The sequence below is a fragment of the Dermacentor silvarum genome, chromosome 10, assembly GCF_013339745.2.
Source record: "Dermacentor silvarum isolate Dsil-2018 chromosome 10, BIME_Dsil_1.4, whole genome shotgun sequence".
Classification (NCBI taxonomy): domain Eukaryota; kingdom Metazoa; phylum Arthropoda; class Arachnida; order Ixodida; family Ixodidae; genus Dermacentor; species Dermacentor silvarum.
The window spans coordinates 83378440-83393654 of NC_051163.1; the positions used below are offsets into that span (position 1 = coordinate 83378440).

The 15215-nt window shown below is 50.6% G+C and overlaps 1 protein-coding gene across 1 annotated transcript; it reads right to left on the reverse strand.

The window, feature by feature from the left end:
* Nucleotides 1–13890: 13890 nt before the first annotated feature.
* Nucleotides 13891–14832, reverse strand: LOC119431665 (uncharacterized protein K02A2.6-like). Its single transcript, XM_037699144.1, has one exon. The coding sequence runs from the start codon at nt 14830–14832 to the stop codon at nt 13891–13893; it is 942 nt and encodes a 313-aa protein (XP_037555072.1).
* Between the last annotated feature and the right edge of the window lie 383 nt (nt 14833–15215).

A 15215-nucleotide genomic window follows, 5' to 3' on the forward strand; every position in this document is an offset into this window, starting at 1 on the left:
TTTCGTGCTCGCGCTTGCCGGCGCTTTTGGTTGTATAGCGGCTGCATGCTCTTGGGGACCGGTTCCACGATGATGCGAGCCCGTAGGTGCATCGGTACGATCACTGTGTCGTCTCCGCAGTATTGGTGGGTGCGTGGGTATCCCAGTCTTTGCAGTAGTTTTCTGCCCTGGTGTGTGCTGTTGAGTCGTTCTTATTGTGCGATTAGCGTTGCGACTGCCAGTTCTTCATATGTGTTATTTATTCCGATCGACATGAGCCTGCTGCTCGTGCAATTCGTGCAATTCGGAAGTTGGAGTGCAGCTTTGTATGCGATTCTTATGAGCTTGTCGATGTTTTCTATTTCGCTCTTGCGTGCAGGTGATTCGGGTGAGGACGAAGCCCTGTACGAGGCGTAATGTCTCGCCTTCTGTCATTCCATCTTTACTTCTTGCTATTCTAGCTATGAGGGTTGTTATACTTTTTACGGTGTGTTTGAGGTTGCCTATTGCCATCTTTACGCTGTTATTTTCTTGTATGTGCATGCCCAGGATTCGTGCTACCGGGGTTCTGTTGATGCCTTGTCCGGCAATCGTCAGGTGAAGTGGGGATGCACGGTTGGACTGGGTGCGCGGTGATCTTATCTGCAGGTGTTTCGATTTGTTTGAGGCACAGGTCATACCTGCCGCCTGAAGGTAGCTTTGAATCTTGTCTATAGCGTTTTGCAGAACATCTTGCCGTTCTCCACAGGAGTCCTTGGTTGCCCATAGTGTAATTTCCGCGTAAAAGGTACAGCCTAGATTCGGTATATCCTCCAGTTGTAGGACTAGCTTCCGAAACCCGATGTTAAACAGGAATGGGGACAGGATGGAACCCTGGGGCTTGCCTTTCAGTGGAAGGTCAGTGGAAGGTTTCAGCTCTCGTCAACACGGAGCACGTTGTAACACAAGCAGACGAAACTTGCTGTGGACCGGAAGTGCTTTTTGTGTAGTGATACATGTCCTTGTGCATCCTCTTTCTGTTACTTTCTTTTTATAGAAACATATTAACTAACATATAAACTGATACGAACAACATTTGTTCACCATAATGTTGGAAAAATTATCGATGACGCGCCCTGGGCAGCCAATCGGATAGCTGGCCCAGTGACGTATTCTGGGAAATCACGTCATCTGGGCACAAAAATCAGCCACTTGGCGTGCTGCAATCCGTAGAGATGTACATTTTTAAAACCTTATAATAAATTACACGCTTTACGTGGAGCGCCTAAATGCGTCAATTAATGATCAGAAGGACCTACCCTAACGATTCAGTACGTTTGTACAAAATCGTCAAAATCGTTTCAGGGTCCCTTTTATTGTCACTATTTCCTTTTCTTTTTTCCACGATCTGCACGACCGCGAGTATGCGGCGTGCTCCCAATCACAATTAACACAATGTAGAGAACTTTCACAAGACTCAGAGGAGGGTTCATGAGCACTGCATTTCGCACAAGTTTGGCGCCCTCGGCAGTTCTGCGAACTATGGCAGAACCTCTGGCATTTGAAACATCGATGATGATTCGGCACGTGTGGCCTAACACGAAGCTTGATGTACCCGGCCTCGATGGACTCGGGCAGAACACTTCAGTTGAAAGTATCAGGTGCTTGGTCTGGATTTTCTTGCAATCGCGCCTTATCTTAATCCGTTTGACATTGATTACATTCTGCTCACTGAAACCCTCCAGGAGTTTAGCTTCACTCAGCTGCAACAGATCAGCATCTGATACAACGCCACGGGTGGTATTCATAGTACGGTGCGGGGTTACTGTTACTTGGGCATCCCCAAATGACACTAGTTTAGGCAGATTCTCGTATTGTTTTACATCACGGAGCTCCAAGAGGAGATCCCTACTTGCCATCCTGGATGCTTTATAGCCTGGTCCAAAAATATTGTTACGGGGAGTATTTAATTAACCGTGAACGGCTAGCGCTTGCCTAGTCAAGACTGCACAGAGACTGCAGGTTCCAGCAGGTTTTCAGTCCGACAAGAGAGCCTCTGACCCAGCCCCACTACAATGTCTTTGTCTTTGCCATTGCTCGTGACATTATCCCCGGCCGATGAAGCACCGTCCCGGTGCTTGTTGTGATCAAAATGGATTATCACAGTTGTAAAGTTTCAGGCGGGAAACATGTACTTCGCGGTGCAGCAGTCGATGAGGTGGATGCCATGTGAGATATCTCATAGGTGACAGGAGTCACCTGGTGCAGCACGCGGTAGGGGCCGACGTACCGCGACATTAACTTTTCACACAGGCCGACACGACGAGATGGGAGCCAGAGAAGGACGAGAGAGCCCGGTGGAAAATCAGTATCCCGGTGTCGACGATCGTAGATGGCCTTTTGTGCGGTCTGCGATGACGTGAGCCTAGCGCGGGCTACTGTGCGCGCGACGAGCGCACGCGTGATGACATCTTGCGCATAGGAAGTCGTGGACGTGGAGGCCGGATCGGAAGGGAGCTAGGTGTCAAAGGGTAGTAAGGGATGGCGTCCAAAGAGAAGATAGAAGGGTAAGTAGCCGGCAGTTTCATGACGCGATGAGTTGTATGCAAATGTAACGAACGGGAGCGCAACGTCCCAATGATGGTGGTCATCGGAAACGTACATGGAAAGCATGTCGGTCAGTGTACGGTTTAAGCGTTCGGTGAGTGCATTAGTTTGATGGTGATATGAGGTCGTGAAGGTGTGATGAGTAGCACATGATCGAAGTAGATCGTCAACCACACGAGACAGGAAGCAGCGACCACGATCTGTGAGTAGGTGACGTGGAGCACCATGTTGGAGGATGACGTCGTACAGTAGGAAGTCGGCTATGTCTGTGGCGCAGCTGGTTGGCAACGCTCGAGTAATTGCAAATCGAGTGGTATAATCCGTAGCGACTGCAATCCATTTGTTGCCTTTCGTGGAAATTGGAAAGGGACCCAGCAAGTCCAGGCCCACTCGATAAAATGGCTCGGCTGGAACGTCAATTGGCGAAAGGAGACCAGCGGGTAGAGTCGCAGGTTTCTTCCGACGCTGACATAGGTACAAGATGTTACGTAGTGGCGAACGGACCGATAAAGGCCCTTCCAGAAAAAGCGTCGTCGTATGCGATCATAAGTTTTGCAGACGCCTAAGTGCCCGGAAGTGGGGGCGTCATGAAACTGGATGAGGACATCCCTGCGCAGATGATGCGGGACAACGAGCAGGAGTTCTGCGCCGTCGGGGTGCATGTTGCGGCGGTAAAGAACGTTAGCCTGAAGCAAGAACATGTTGAGGGAAGGGTCGAGGGTGCCGGATTGCAGACGGTCAATAAGAGAGAGCAAAGATGGATCTCGACGTTGTTCGTCGGCCACATGAGTGAAGTCTCTTATTGCCAAGACATAGGTGTCGGGGTCCGTTTCAGTGGAGTCGGATGGTTCAACGGGATGGCGGGAGAGGCAATCGGCGTCATTGTGTAACTTGCCAGATTTGTACACTACCGAGAACGTGTACTCCTGTAAACGTAATGCCCAACGGCCGACCCTCCCTGTGGGGTCTTTGAGTGTTGAAAGCCAGCAGAGCGCATGATGGTCTGTTATGACCACGAACGGCCGTCCATATAGGTACGGACGGAATTTCGCGACAGCCCAGACGAGAGCTAAGCACTCCCGCTCAGTAATGGTGTAATTCTTCTCCGACTGTGACAGAAGACGACTAGCATACGCTATCACACGGTTGGCTCCATTCTGTGTTTGGGCGAGGATAGCACCAATGCCATGGCCACTTGCGTCAGTGCGAAGTTCTGTTCTAGCAGCGGTGTCAAAATGAGCCAGCACAGGTGGTGTAGTGAGGGCAGAAATCAACGACGCAAAGGAAGACGCTTGGTCCGCGCCCCAAGAAAAGGCCGCATCCTATTTGAGTAGGTCCATGAGGGGTCGAGCAATGTCCGCGAAGTTTAGAACAAAGCGGCGGAAGTAGGAGCAGAGCCCAAGAAAGCTGCGTACTTCTTGCGTGGACCGTGGAACTGGGAACTCGCGGACGGCACGGACCTTGTCAGGGTCCGGTTGGACCAGTAGCGTCGACTAAGTGGCCAAGTAATTTGATCTGGCGGCGCCCGAAGGTACACTTAGACGAATTGAGCTGGAGGCCAGCCCGGCGAAAGATGTCGAGAATGGCCGACAGACGAGGGAGGTGGCTGTCAAAGCTGGGCGAGAAAACGATGACGTCGTCCAGATAACAAAGACAGGTCCACCATTTCAGACCGCGTAGAAGAGTGTCCATCATGCGTTCAAAAGTTGCAGGAGCATTACACAACCCAAAAGGCATAAGCTTAAATTGGTAGAGGCCGTCGGGTGTGATGAATGCGGTCTTCTCGCGGTCCCGGTCATCGACGGCAATTTGCCAGTATCCCGAGCAGAGATCTAGCGACGAGAAATATTTGGCACCATGGAGGCAGTCGAGCGCATCATCAATTCGTGGGAGAGGATACACATCCTTCTTCGTTACCCGATTGAGATGGCGATAATCGACGCAAAACCGCCAGCAGTTGTCCTTCTTTTTCACAAGCACTACAGGGGATGCCCAAGGGCTAGAGGAAGGCTCTATAACATCTTTATCAAGCATTTTCTCTACCTCCTTTTGGATGACTTCGCGCTCAGAGTGAGATACTCGGTAAGGGTGCTTGTGAAGGGGGCTAGCGTCTCCAGTGTCGATGCGGTGGGCCACTACATGTGTACGTCCTAGTGGACTGTTCGCAACACGTCAAGGTACGAAAATAGGACACCACAGAGTGCTTCACTTTGGGAAGGTAGCAGGTGGGGGGATATAATTTTGTCCAGAAAAGCCTGGGTTGGCGCCGGTATGGCAGGTTGCGTCGCGGTCTCAGCGTCAGCAGCGAATGCAGAAACAATACATTCTTCCAAAGGCGACAGTTCGGCTAGTGAAATTCCTTGAGGAAGAACATGGGTCGAAGTAGAAAAGTTGAAGACTGGAAGCAACGTTTTGTTGTTGGCAATAAGCACTACGGTATGGGTAAGTGCGATGTTGCGTGAGAGGATCAGATCTGTGAGGGGAGCGACCACATATTCACCATCAGGGACTGGGGGAAACGGTGACATAAGAACGTAGGTAGCAGCCTGTGCGGGTAGTCGTAGAAACTCCAGGGAACGTAGGCGAGCGTTATGTGATGCGGTTTCATCAGAACACTATGGCAGTTCGAACCGCAAAATGCCAGAACAACAATCGATGAGGGCAGAGTGGGCGCACATGAAGTCAATGCCAAGAATGACATCATGTGGGCAAGCGTCGAGAACGGCGATGAGAACTGAAGTGTGGTGGCCGGCAACAGTAACGCGGGCAGTGCACATACCAAGAACAGGTGTTCGGGTGCCGTCAGCTACTCGCACAGTAGGAGAGACGGCAGGTGTCAGCACTTTGCATAGGCGGCGTCGGAGCGTAGAACTCAGAAAAGATATGTGGGCGCCAGTGTCGACGAGAGCAGTAACGGGCACGCCATCGGTGAGAACACCGAGCAAATTGCGTCTTGAAGTAGGGGTCGATAGAGGTTTTGCGGTCCTTGTCGTCAATGCAGCCTCACCTCCCGGAGCTGCACTGGCTAGTTTCCCGGGTGGTGTCCAGAGGAAGCCGGAGAAGGAGAGCGACGGCGTTGAGGGGAGCGCGACTGGCGACTCTGAGGGGACGGCGAACGGCTGGACCAGTGTCCTTGTGCGGCAATATCGGCGTAGGTCGATTTTGAGCGCGAAGAAAGATGGTGAGGGTCACGGGCCGGGAGTTGGTCGTCAATAAAAGATGTGCTGTAGGACGGGCCACGATCTTGGCGGCGGTCACCGGGGAAACTTGGTCGGTAATTCCGACGATTGCTGCAGTGGCGTGAAATGTGGCCGACGCGAGAGCAAGAAAAACAGATTGGTCGATCGTCAGGCGTCCTCCACTCAGAAGGGTTGCGGTAGCGGGGTGTGAACCGGGGAGCGGAAGCGGCAGCAGCAATAATTGGGGTGGTGTGGTGTTCAGTGGGAGGCCCAGAAGCGCACATGGGCGGAGGGGCGTAACTGGGGGCTTGTGGAAATACGACACCCATATTGGCAACCTCCTGACGTACGACGGCCTGAATTAGAGATATTGTCGCCAAATGGTCGTGAGCAGGTGCCTGATAAGCGGCTGGTGCCATGGCTTCGAGCTCCTGGCGAACAATCCTGGCCAAGTTGTTAGGCGGCGAGAACGGAGGGGGCGGCACGGGATTATCGCACGAGGAGGTCGCAGCTGTATTCGGGAGTCTGTTAAAGCGCTGAGTAATCCGCCTGCTTTTTGCTTGTTCAAACCGCCGGCATTCTGTGATAATGGAGTCAACCGTGGAGCAGTTCTTACACATGAGGATGTTGAAGGCATCGTCAGCTATGCCTTTCAACACGTGGCCAACCTTGTCCGTCTCTGGCATGTCTTTGTCAATGGTACGGCACAAGGCTAGTACGTCTTGGATGTATGCGACGTACGACTCCGTGGACGTCTGAGCTCTGGCCGCCAGCTCGTGCCGGGCTGTCATTTGGCGTGCGGCCGATCGGCCAAACAATGCACGCATCTTCTCCTTGCATAGGTCCCAACTTGTAAGTTCTTCTTCGTGCGTGTTAAACCACACTCGAGCCGTGCCCCGTAGGTAGAAAATGACGTTGGCAAGCATTAGAGTCTCATCCCACCTGTGGTGCTTGCTGACGCGCTTGTACAATAGGAGCCAATCGTCGACGTCTTTGTTCTCCGTGCCGCAAAACGTGCCAGGGGTCGAGGGGCTGCGAAAGGACCACGGTTGCCGGCGCCGCAGGCGCGGGCTGCGATGACTGCATACTGTCCCCGGCCATGGAGGCGGGAGAAACGTGGCGTCCGCTCCGAAGATCCAGGGCCGGGTGGAATAGAGCCCGCAACCTCCACCAAAAAGATGTTACGGGGAGTATTTAATTAACCGTGAATGGCTAGCACTTGCCTAGTCAAGACTGCACAGAGACTGCAGGTTCCAGAAGGTTTTCAGTCCGACAAGAGAGCCTCTGACCCAGCCCCACTACAATGTCATTGTCTTTGCCATTGCTCGTGACAATATAACTCAAATTCTTTGACACAAGGAAAGGTGAGATTGTTCGTACTGATTTGTCTGTTCTTTCTGAGTGAATTACGTGGAATCGGGGAAAAGTTTCTCTTTGGCGACCAAAAAACTGGAAGACTTCATCGGTGCGCCCTCGTTTCAGATGGCGATCAGGGAGTGGGGGGAATGAGCTTGCCATAAGTATATGTGGGTTTTTCGGCAACAACGCCAGCCACCCACCATGGAGCCCAACAAGAGGACTGCAGGGACTGTGTAGGTGGTGTCGCAACTCACAAAACGCCTGCTGACGCAGACGCCCCTGCGGGAGCCGTCTGTATATCCTACTTCTGAAGCACCTGACAGCCGCTCCTCCGTGCGATCGCCGTCGCCTCAGCGCCGTCGCTCCCCGTCACCCCAACCACGTCGCTTTTCCTCGCCAACCCACGGGACGTAAAACTAGGAAATGCAGCTCTTGGAGGTAGTGCTGCATCACGTTCGTCCTGTACAAATCCTCAGTTGACGCTCCTCACGAACACGAACCTAATTGAAGTAGACGTAAATGGTGTTCCGTTGACGGAATTGGTTGATACTGGAGCCCAAGTGTCCATAATGAGCGCTAACCTATGTCGTCACCTCAAAAAAGGTTCTTACGCCTGCCACCACTCGAGCCGTACGCGTCGCCGATGGCGCCACTGTTGCAGTCAGTGGTATGTGCAATGCTCGAATAGGAATTGCTGGCCGCCAAGTTCCTGTCCTGTTCATCGTGCTGACCAGTTGGCCTCATGACCTAATCTTCATAGTGTTTCCTTCCTTCATTTCACTGTGTCTATTGGCTATCCTTTTGATAAACCTCATAACTTGAGATACTGTCCCTTCCAACTTCCTAATGGTTTCTGCATTGTTGCCTTTTATATCGATAGCAATTATATGGACACTTCAACCGGATTTCTGCCGTCGGCGTCGCCGTCGTCGTCGCCGTCGTCGTCGGCGTCGCCGTGAGGTTCCGTATAGATAAAATCTTCGCCGCGCGCCGCATGCCCGAGCGGAAGCGTGCGGGGACGCGCGCTATCACGGAGAGCGAACACACTCAAACTACCACGTGCAAGCAAGGAAGCGGGAAGCCAGCGCCGGAGGAAGCGGGGGGGGGGCGCTTCTACTCTGCCAACAACCGCGCTCGTCGCTCGCCCGCACCGTCTCTTATCTCTCCCACGCGCAAGTAAGGAAGCGGGAAGCCAGCGCCGGAGGGAGCGGGGGGGGGGGAGGGGGGAGGGGGCGCACTTCTACTCTGCCAACAACCGCGCTCGTCGCTCGCCCGCTCCGTCTCTTATCTCCACACGGCTCTGACCTTTATGCACCTGTGCATTCACCGCTCAGTTTCTGTTGAAGCGATAGACCGCACGTACCTTCGCCCGCTGCAGCGTATGCGCTTGCTGCCAGCGTTTTGACAGTCGTTGTCTGCAGTCATTCAGTGTGATCTATTCATGTTTGTTTGTGCGCGCTCACACCACGCTTGTTCATTCAGTTAGTAATAGTCAGGCCACATTTTCCAACGCGCGCTACACATGTAATGCTGCCCGGATCGGCAGTGCAGTGCTGCAGGTGTGTCCCTTCGCACGCGCTGCCCACGGGAAACACTTCTCATCAACAGCACCGTTTCACACGCGCCTTCTCGTGGTCATCGAGTGTCTCTTCATGTCGGTCTACTTACGCCGCAGCACACCTGCTTACTTAATCAGCTCATGTTTACTACAATTCATATTGCTACCAAAGCCGTTCACCTTACTTCGTATGACATTGCTGTGTTGCTATCGCATTCATTGCTTCGCCTTTAGGGCGAAACTGTGACATTTTTTTCTTCAATGAGTAGTCCCAAAACTCTGATTTTATCAACCTTAGATATGGGTTCATCATCGGCAGTCTTCAATTGTATGTCCGTTTCTGGGTCGTCTGCCCCTCTGTAGCTGTTTAGTTTACTGCCCATACGAGTCGGCCTGTACAATAATAATTCAGATTTTTCTGACGAGCACACCAACCCCGTTCCCTCTAGGTATTGTTCGACTGTTTCAATCGCGATTTGGAGCTTTGGAATGTCTGTTCTATCTGCCCATCATTACCCTCGTTTACCCATAGGGTAGTATCATTGGCGTAAATAGTGTGATTAGGGCTCTCGATTTCTTGTAGTTTAATGCCAATTAATGCCAGATTAAACAGCAGCGGCGATATAACTGACTCTTGTGGTGTGCCTGGCGCTACCAATATCAATCTCCTCTGAGACGAGGTCCCCCACGGTGATCTTTGACTTTCTGCCGGTTAGGAAGTCACTGAACATAATTGTATGTTCTCCTTCCTAATCCTAGCTCTTCAAGGCTCCTGAGTATTGTCGGATATGTTACATTATCAAAAGCTTTCTTTAAGTCTAAGCCGAGGATCACTCTATTGGATCTGCCTAGGTTGTCTATGAATTGGTGCTTAAGCGGGAGCATCGCATCCTGTGTGGAAAGATTCCATCTGAAACGCAGCATCGTGGACGGGAGCAGGTCCCTGTCCTCGCGATAGTTCGTTAGTCTCGCTAGGACCGCATGCTCCATGAGCTTTCCAACGCAAGATGCGAGAGATATGGGTCTCAGATTCTCTAACTATAAGCGACTGCCTGGCTTAGGTATTAAGATGACGTGTGCCATCTTCCGTTGTTGTGGTATATTGCCGGTTTTCCAGCGTTCATTGATATATTCTATCAATTTTGTTATAGACTCATCATCTAGGTTCCTGAATATCTTCTTTGTGATTCCATCTGGTCCGGGTGCTCATTTAGTATTCAGTTTTCGTTAGGCTACCCTTGCTACTGCTTCACTAATTTCCCTGTCAAGTTTGTTCTTGACTCCTCCTGTATAGTCTGGGTGTATAGTCTGGGTGTCTAGCCTGAGAGACATATTTCTCTGTAACCTCTTGTAGAAAGTCTTGTTCTGAACCTCAATAGGCATGAATTACCTTGTTAATATTTTGCTTGTATACCGCCTTAGTTTCCTCTGGGTGTATCAGGTGCCTGAGAAGGCTCCATGTCTTTGCTAGCCTTGATTGTCTATGTTACTACACGTCTACTCCCATTGCTGCTTGCATAGCTGTTGTGCATGCTGTTCTATGTCTCTGTTTAATATGACTATTCTCCTTCTGATTTCCCGGTTGTGTCTCTGACTCCACCATCTCCTTAGTAGCCCTTCCTTAGCCTCCTACATGTGCAGGAGCCTACTGTCTATCACTTTTAACTCCGCTTCTGGTGGAACTATTTGTGTAGCCGTGGCTACGTCTTTCGTTAACTGTTCAGTCCATTATGCAATGTTTTTAATTTCCCCACTGGTATCCTTTCTAATGTTCCGGAATTTATCCGAGTCGACAATTTTGAGCTTCTTGCCTTTGTTTTTGCCTGGTCCCGCCCTGATAGTTGCTTTATTATACTGTGGTCGCTACCCAGATCTTGCTGTGTATTTATCCACTGCGTGTCCCTTATGTTTTTTGTGAAAGGTCTGACGTAGTGTCGACGCAAACATTGGTGCCTCTCCTGGTGGAAGCTGGAGGATCGGTTACGAGGGTTAGGCCTTCCGGTTGTGCGCCTAGCCACAGGTTTCTGCCTTTGGGACTCTAGAATTTATATCCCCATGCCACGCGTTGAGCATTAATGTCTCCCCCGACAACCGCCACCCGATTACCCGCTATGGCGAGTGTTTTACGAAATAGTGTTCGGAATTTATGTTTTTTACACCGCAGGTTACTGCAAACGTTGAGGATAGAGAGCTCACCTGCTAATTTCCGCGTGGGTCTAATCTTTATTAAGATATTATCATTATTCCTAATTACCGTGTCATGTTGCACGAGCGCAAGGTTTCGATGTACAAGAATGGTTATGGCCTTCGTCTGCCCTTCGGCACCACTAAACGGTTTGTATCCTGATAATTTTGCTATTCCGTGTGTTTCTTGTATCATTATAATATCTGACCTTTCCCTGTTAACTACATGATGCTGTAGATTGAATCTTTTTCTAAGGTATCCGGTACAATTCCATTACCAGATCGTGTATGTGGTGGCATTACAGTTCTTCTGCTCCCTCAGTTAGTACCGGGGCTTGGATGTAGGGCTTGCCTGTCGTTTCGATGGGACCACCCCCACTTGATTGCAGTCCCACGTTGCTATTCTTGTTTCTATATCCGCGATGCGGGTCAATATCCCATTAAGCTGCTGCTGTATTTGTTTCATGATTCTTGCACCCATTTCCTGAATATTTGCCTCGATTCTTTGCTCGACTTCTTCCTGGCGCCCTGGAAGTTTACTAACCGATTTGGTCTTTTTCTCAATATTTGCCGCTGTATCTTCCGTGGCTTTACCTTTAGCCAGAGTACCTACATCGTCCTTCATATCTGTTTCCCTTTCCTCCGCTACAACTTCCATCACTTCTCGGGTTTCTACCATTCCTTTCCTAATTCTGTTATTCTCCTCTTTGAACTTTCTGTTCTCCTCTTTTAATGTGGTTAACTGGATAAAAATAAATTCAAAGTACGCTACAGTAGGTTTCTACTATTTTTCAAAAATGAATCTCGTGTAAATTTGTTAAGAGGACAACTTACGAGTACGTGGGGTGTGCGTACGCAAAGCCGCACTAAAGCAGCACAGCGTCTAAACGACGCTACGGAAGCGGCCGCCAACAAATCAACGCTTCTGTACCCACAGCAGTAGTTTTCTGACAATTTTGTTGCTCGAGGTCGGGGGTTCGATGCCGACCGCGCTAGTCGCATTCCGTTGCAAAGACGCTCGTGTACTTAGATTTCGGTGCCGATTTAAGACACTCACTGCCACGCGCCTCATTATCAGATTACGGGCTTGGCACCTAAAACCCCGCAATTTAGTTAAACATTTCTGTTATGACACTGCTAAACTTCTCGCAGGCTATGAACAATGACTTATGACAACGCCTCAAGCTAACACGTCTCGCGGTGTGTTCTATGTACCACGCAGACAAATAGAAGTGGCGCAAACAAGCAACGGAGGACATCAACTCATCACTCTAGTATTGCAATAAATGCTGAAGAACCTACACGTACACCACAGACATCACCGCCAATTATCGCCATTCAACTCAAACAGTACATAGTGCTTCGCTTACATCGATTCTCACAAAGCTTGGGATCCGCATAATTTTTTGTTTGCTGTTTATTTTATGAGTGCCTCATTGGCTTACTGATGAGGTGTTGTTACAGATATTTAGCATAGTGCTCTATACCACTCTACCGTTGCCGCGACGGTCTCCGGCACCGTCCTGGTTTGCGCATGCTAGCTGGCGTACTTTACCTCATGCACGCAAGCTAGCTGTAGCTGGTGAAGATAGTACCGGTAAGAAAGCAGTATACGGAAAATAATACTTAGTTGACTAATATTCAAATGGGAACACGTGAGGCATCTGCATGATTAAATAAAATGGGTTATCTGTACTCACTCGCACCTAGCGGCTAACGTTGAGCCAAATCACAGGCTTGTAGCGTTTTATTGACAAGCTCAAGCACTCGTAAGCCGTGGGATGCGTGGGAGAAATCTGTTCCCTGAAGTTCCCACCGCGATGAGCCATCGTGATCGCGACACCAATTATTTGCTAGCAAGAAAAGATAATTTCTTAATTTTCTTAGGCTGTATATTTGCGGAAACGGTGGTTTATAAGTATGCATATATCATGACGCAGCATTTTTATGTTGACACGAGGCCACATGCCTTGTTCTATAGCAGAGTGTGTATATCGCGATGGAGAACATACATGAAAAGCAACCTAAGGTTTGAAGGAGTAATGTGACTGACCTCCACGCTAGCCCACGTTTAGTCTCAATTCAGTTCAGTGTGCTGTTACCGCAAAGTACGGCGGGCTTACTATTTGAGACGAGGATGGCAGGAGATGGTGATACATCAATGAAGCGTCAATAATGATAGAACCTGCACTTAGCGTTTAGAAAAACCGACGTGTATGCATGTATATGTCATGTCCGCGGTAGCCGTAATAAAGGGCATTCAGAACTTGGAATGGAGTTTATTCAGAGGGACTTGCACGCTGCGCGGTCCGAAGCCGTCTCTCGTTGCTCTCTCTGTCTCGCGTCTCCTCTTGCGTCTCTCGGGAGCCGCCGACGGGGAGAGAGTCAGGAGTTGGAGAGAGAGTGCCGCGTTGGCGTAACGCGTGTTTCGATGGGAAGAAGGCGATCTCGTAGACATAGCACTTCCTCCCCCTTTAGTTCTGCGCTTGGTAGCGGTCTGGAGGGCGTCGCTTTCTCCGTTGAGAGTAATTGCGCTCTGCAGGGTATTGCGTGCGGGAAGCGAAGGCGATCGGTGCCTCTCTGCCTTGATCGTCTCTCTGTGAGAGAATTGCGCCTACTTCGTAGGGCGATGCGTCACATGCCAAGAGTAAGGGCAATGTCTCGTCGTAGTGCCTGAGCACTACACTGTCACAGAGCAGCTCCTTCAAGGCTTCAAATGCATTCTGATGGCGTGGCGACCTAGTCCAGGGGACGTCGTTTTTCAGCAGTTTGTAAAGGTCGTTGGCCACCGTTGCTCGGTCTTCTAAGAACCGGTCATAGAACGTTAGAAGCCCAAGAAAGGATTGCAGCTCCTGCTTGTTGGTTGGAGCGCGTGCCTCCGTGATGGCCCGCACCTTGTCATTAGTGGGGTGAATGCCTTCGGAATCGATCAGGTGACCTAAACATTTCACTTGAGGCACCGCGAAGTAACACTTATTCATGATCAAGCGGAGGTTCGCGCTAGCAAGTCTTTCGAGAACAAGTTCTAAGCGAGCTGCATGTTCCTCACTGCTTGTGCCGGTGATGATTACTGTCGTCCAAGTAGACGCACACGCCCGGGATTCCTTGAATCTGGGATTCCATGTACTTTTGGAAAATTTCTGGAGCTGCCGCTACTCCAAATGGTAGTCGCTTAACCCTGTACAGTCCTTTAGTAGTGTTAAGAGTGAGCACTTCCGAAGTTTTCTCGCTCACCTTCAGCTGCTGGTATGCTTGGGTTAGGTCCAGCGCGCTGAAAATCTTTCCTCCACGTAGAGTACTGAAGACTTCCTGCGGTGTTGGCAGCGGGTACGAGGACGATTTTGTCGCCAAGTTTATGCTAAACCGGTAGTCCCCGCAAATACGTAGGCTTCCGTTTTTCTTCCTCACTGCGACCATTGGTGTGGCCCAGTCTGAGTGTTGGGTGGGTTCAATGATAGCCTGTTGTTCCAGTTTGTTGAGCTCCCTCTCGTAAGCAGGTTGCAGGGATAACGGTATAGGTCTGGCCTTCAGAAACTTCGGACTGGCGTCCGGGTGAAGCTCGAGGTCAACCGGTGGCTCGTTATGTCCAGGAATTTCTCCAGAGAAGACTGTCTGGTACTTCTTCTGCAGCCGCTGGACCAGCTTTTGTCGCTCGATCGGGCGTTCCTCTGGTGCCTGGTTGATGCCACAGATTGCGATCTTGAGCGCGTCGAACCAGTTTCTGCCCAAGAGGCTGGATTCAGTGCCCTTCACAATCACGAGAGGCAGCTTTGCAATAGTGCCGTTGTACGCAACTTCTACGTTGGCACTACCTAGAAGTGGCAGGTATTGTCCTGACCACGTTCTCAGGTATGTGTCCTCATCGAAAAGTGCTGGTGCGTTCCGTGGCCATGCGTTGCGGTACGTATCCTCGCTGATGAGCGTGCATGCTGCTATCGAATCAACTTCAAATTGTATGGGCTGGTGGTGGACAGTAAGGCTGACCATGATCTTTGGTCACGTGCCGAGGTTGACGGCAATATGCATCAGCGCTGTTGATGCTGGTAGACTATGCTGCATTTCAACTTGCGTTATCTTCTTCGGGGCGTTCACGTTTTTGTGTCGCCGTGGTGGCCCCTTCACCTGTTTTTTCTTCGTGATGCAGGCGTTCTCAATGTGACCGCGCTTGTGGCAAAAATTGCACGTAGCTGCTTGGTACTTGCATGACTGGGGGCTGTGCTGCCGATCGCAACGCCAGCAGCATTGTGGTTTAGAAGATCTCTCTGCACTTGCCTGGTCGCGACGAACTTGGTCAGTAGCCTGGTGAACTGGTTCGATGTTTTTTTCGAATGTCTCGCTGTTGTTGGCCAGCACTTTCTGCTCGAAGAGCG

Coding starts and splice junctions, on each gene's coding strand:
- LOC119431665 (XM_037699144.1), bottom strand. CDS start 14,832: ATGGTCAGCCTTACTGTCCACCACCAGCCCATACAATTTGAAGTTGAT.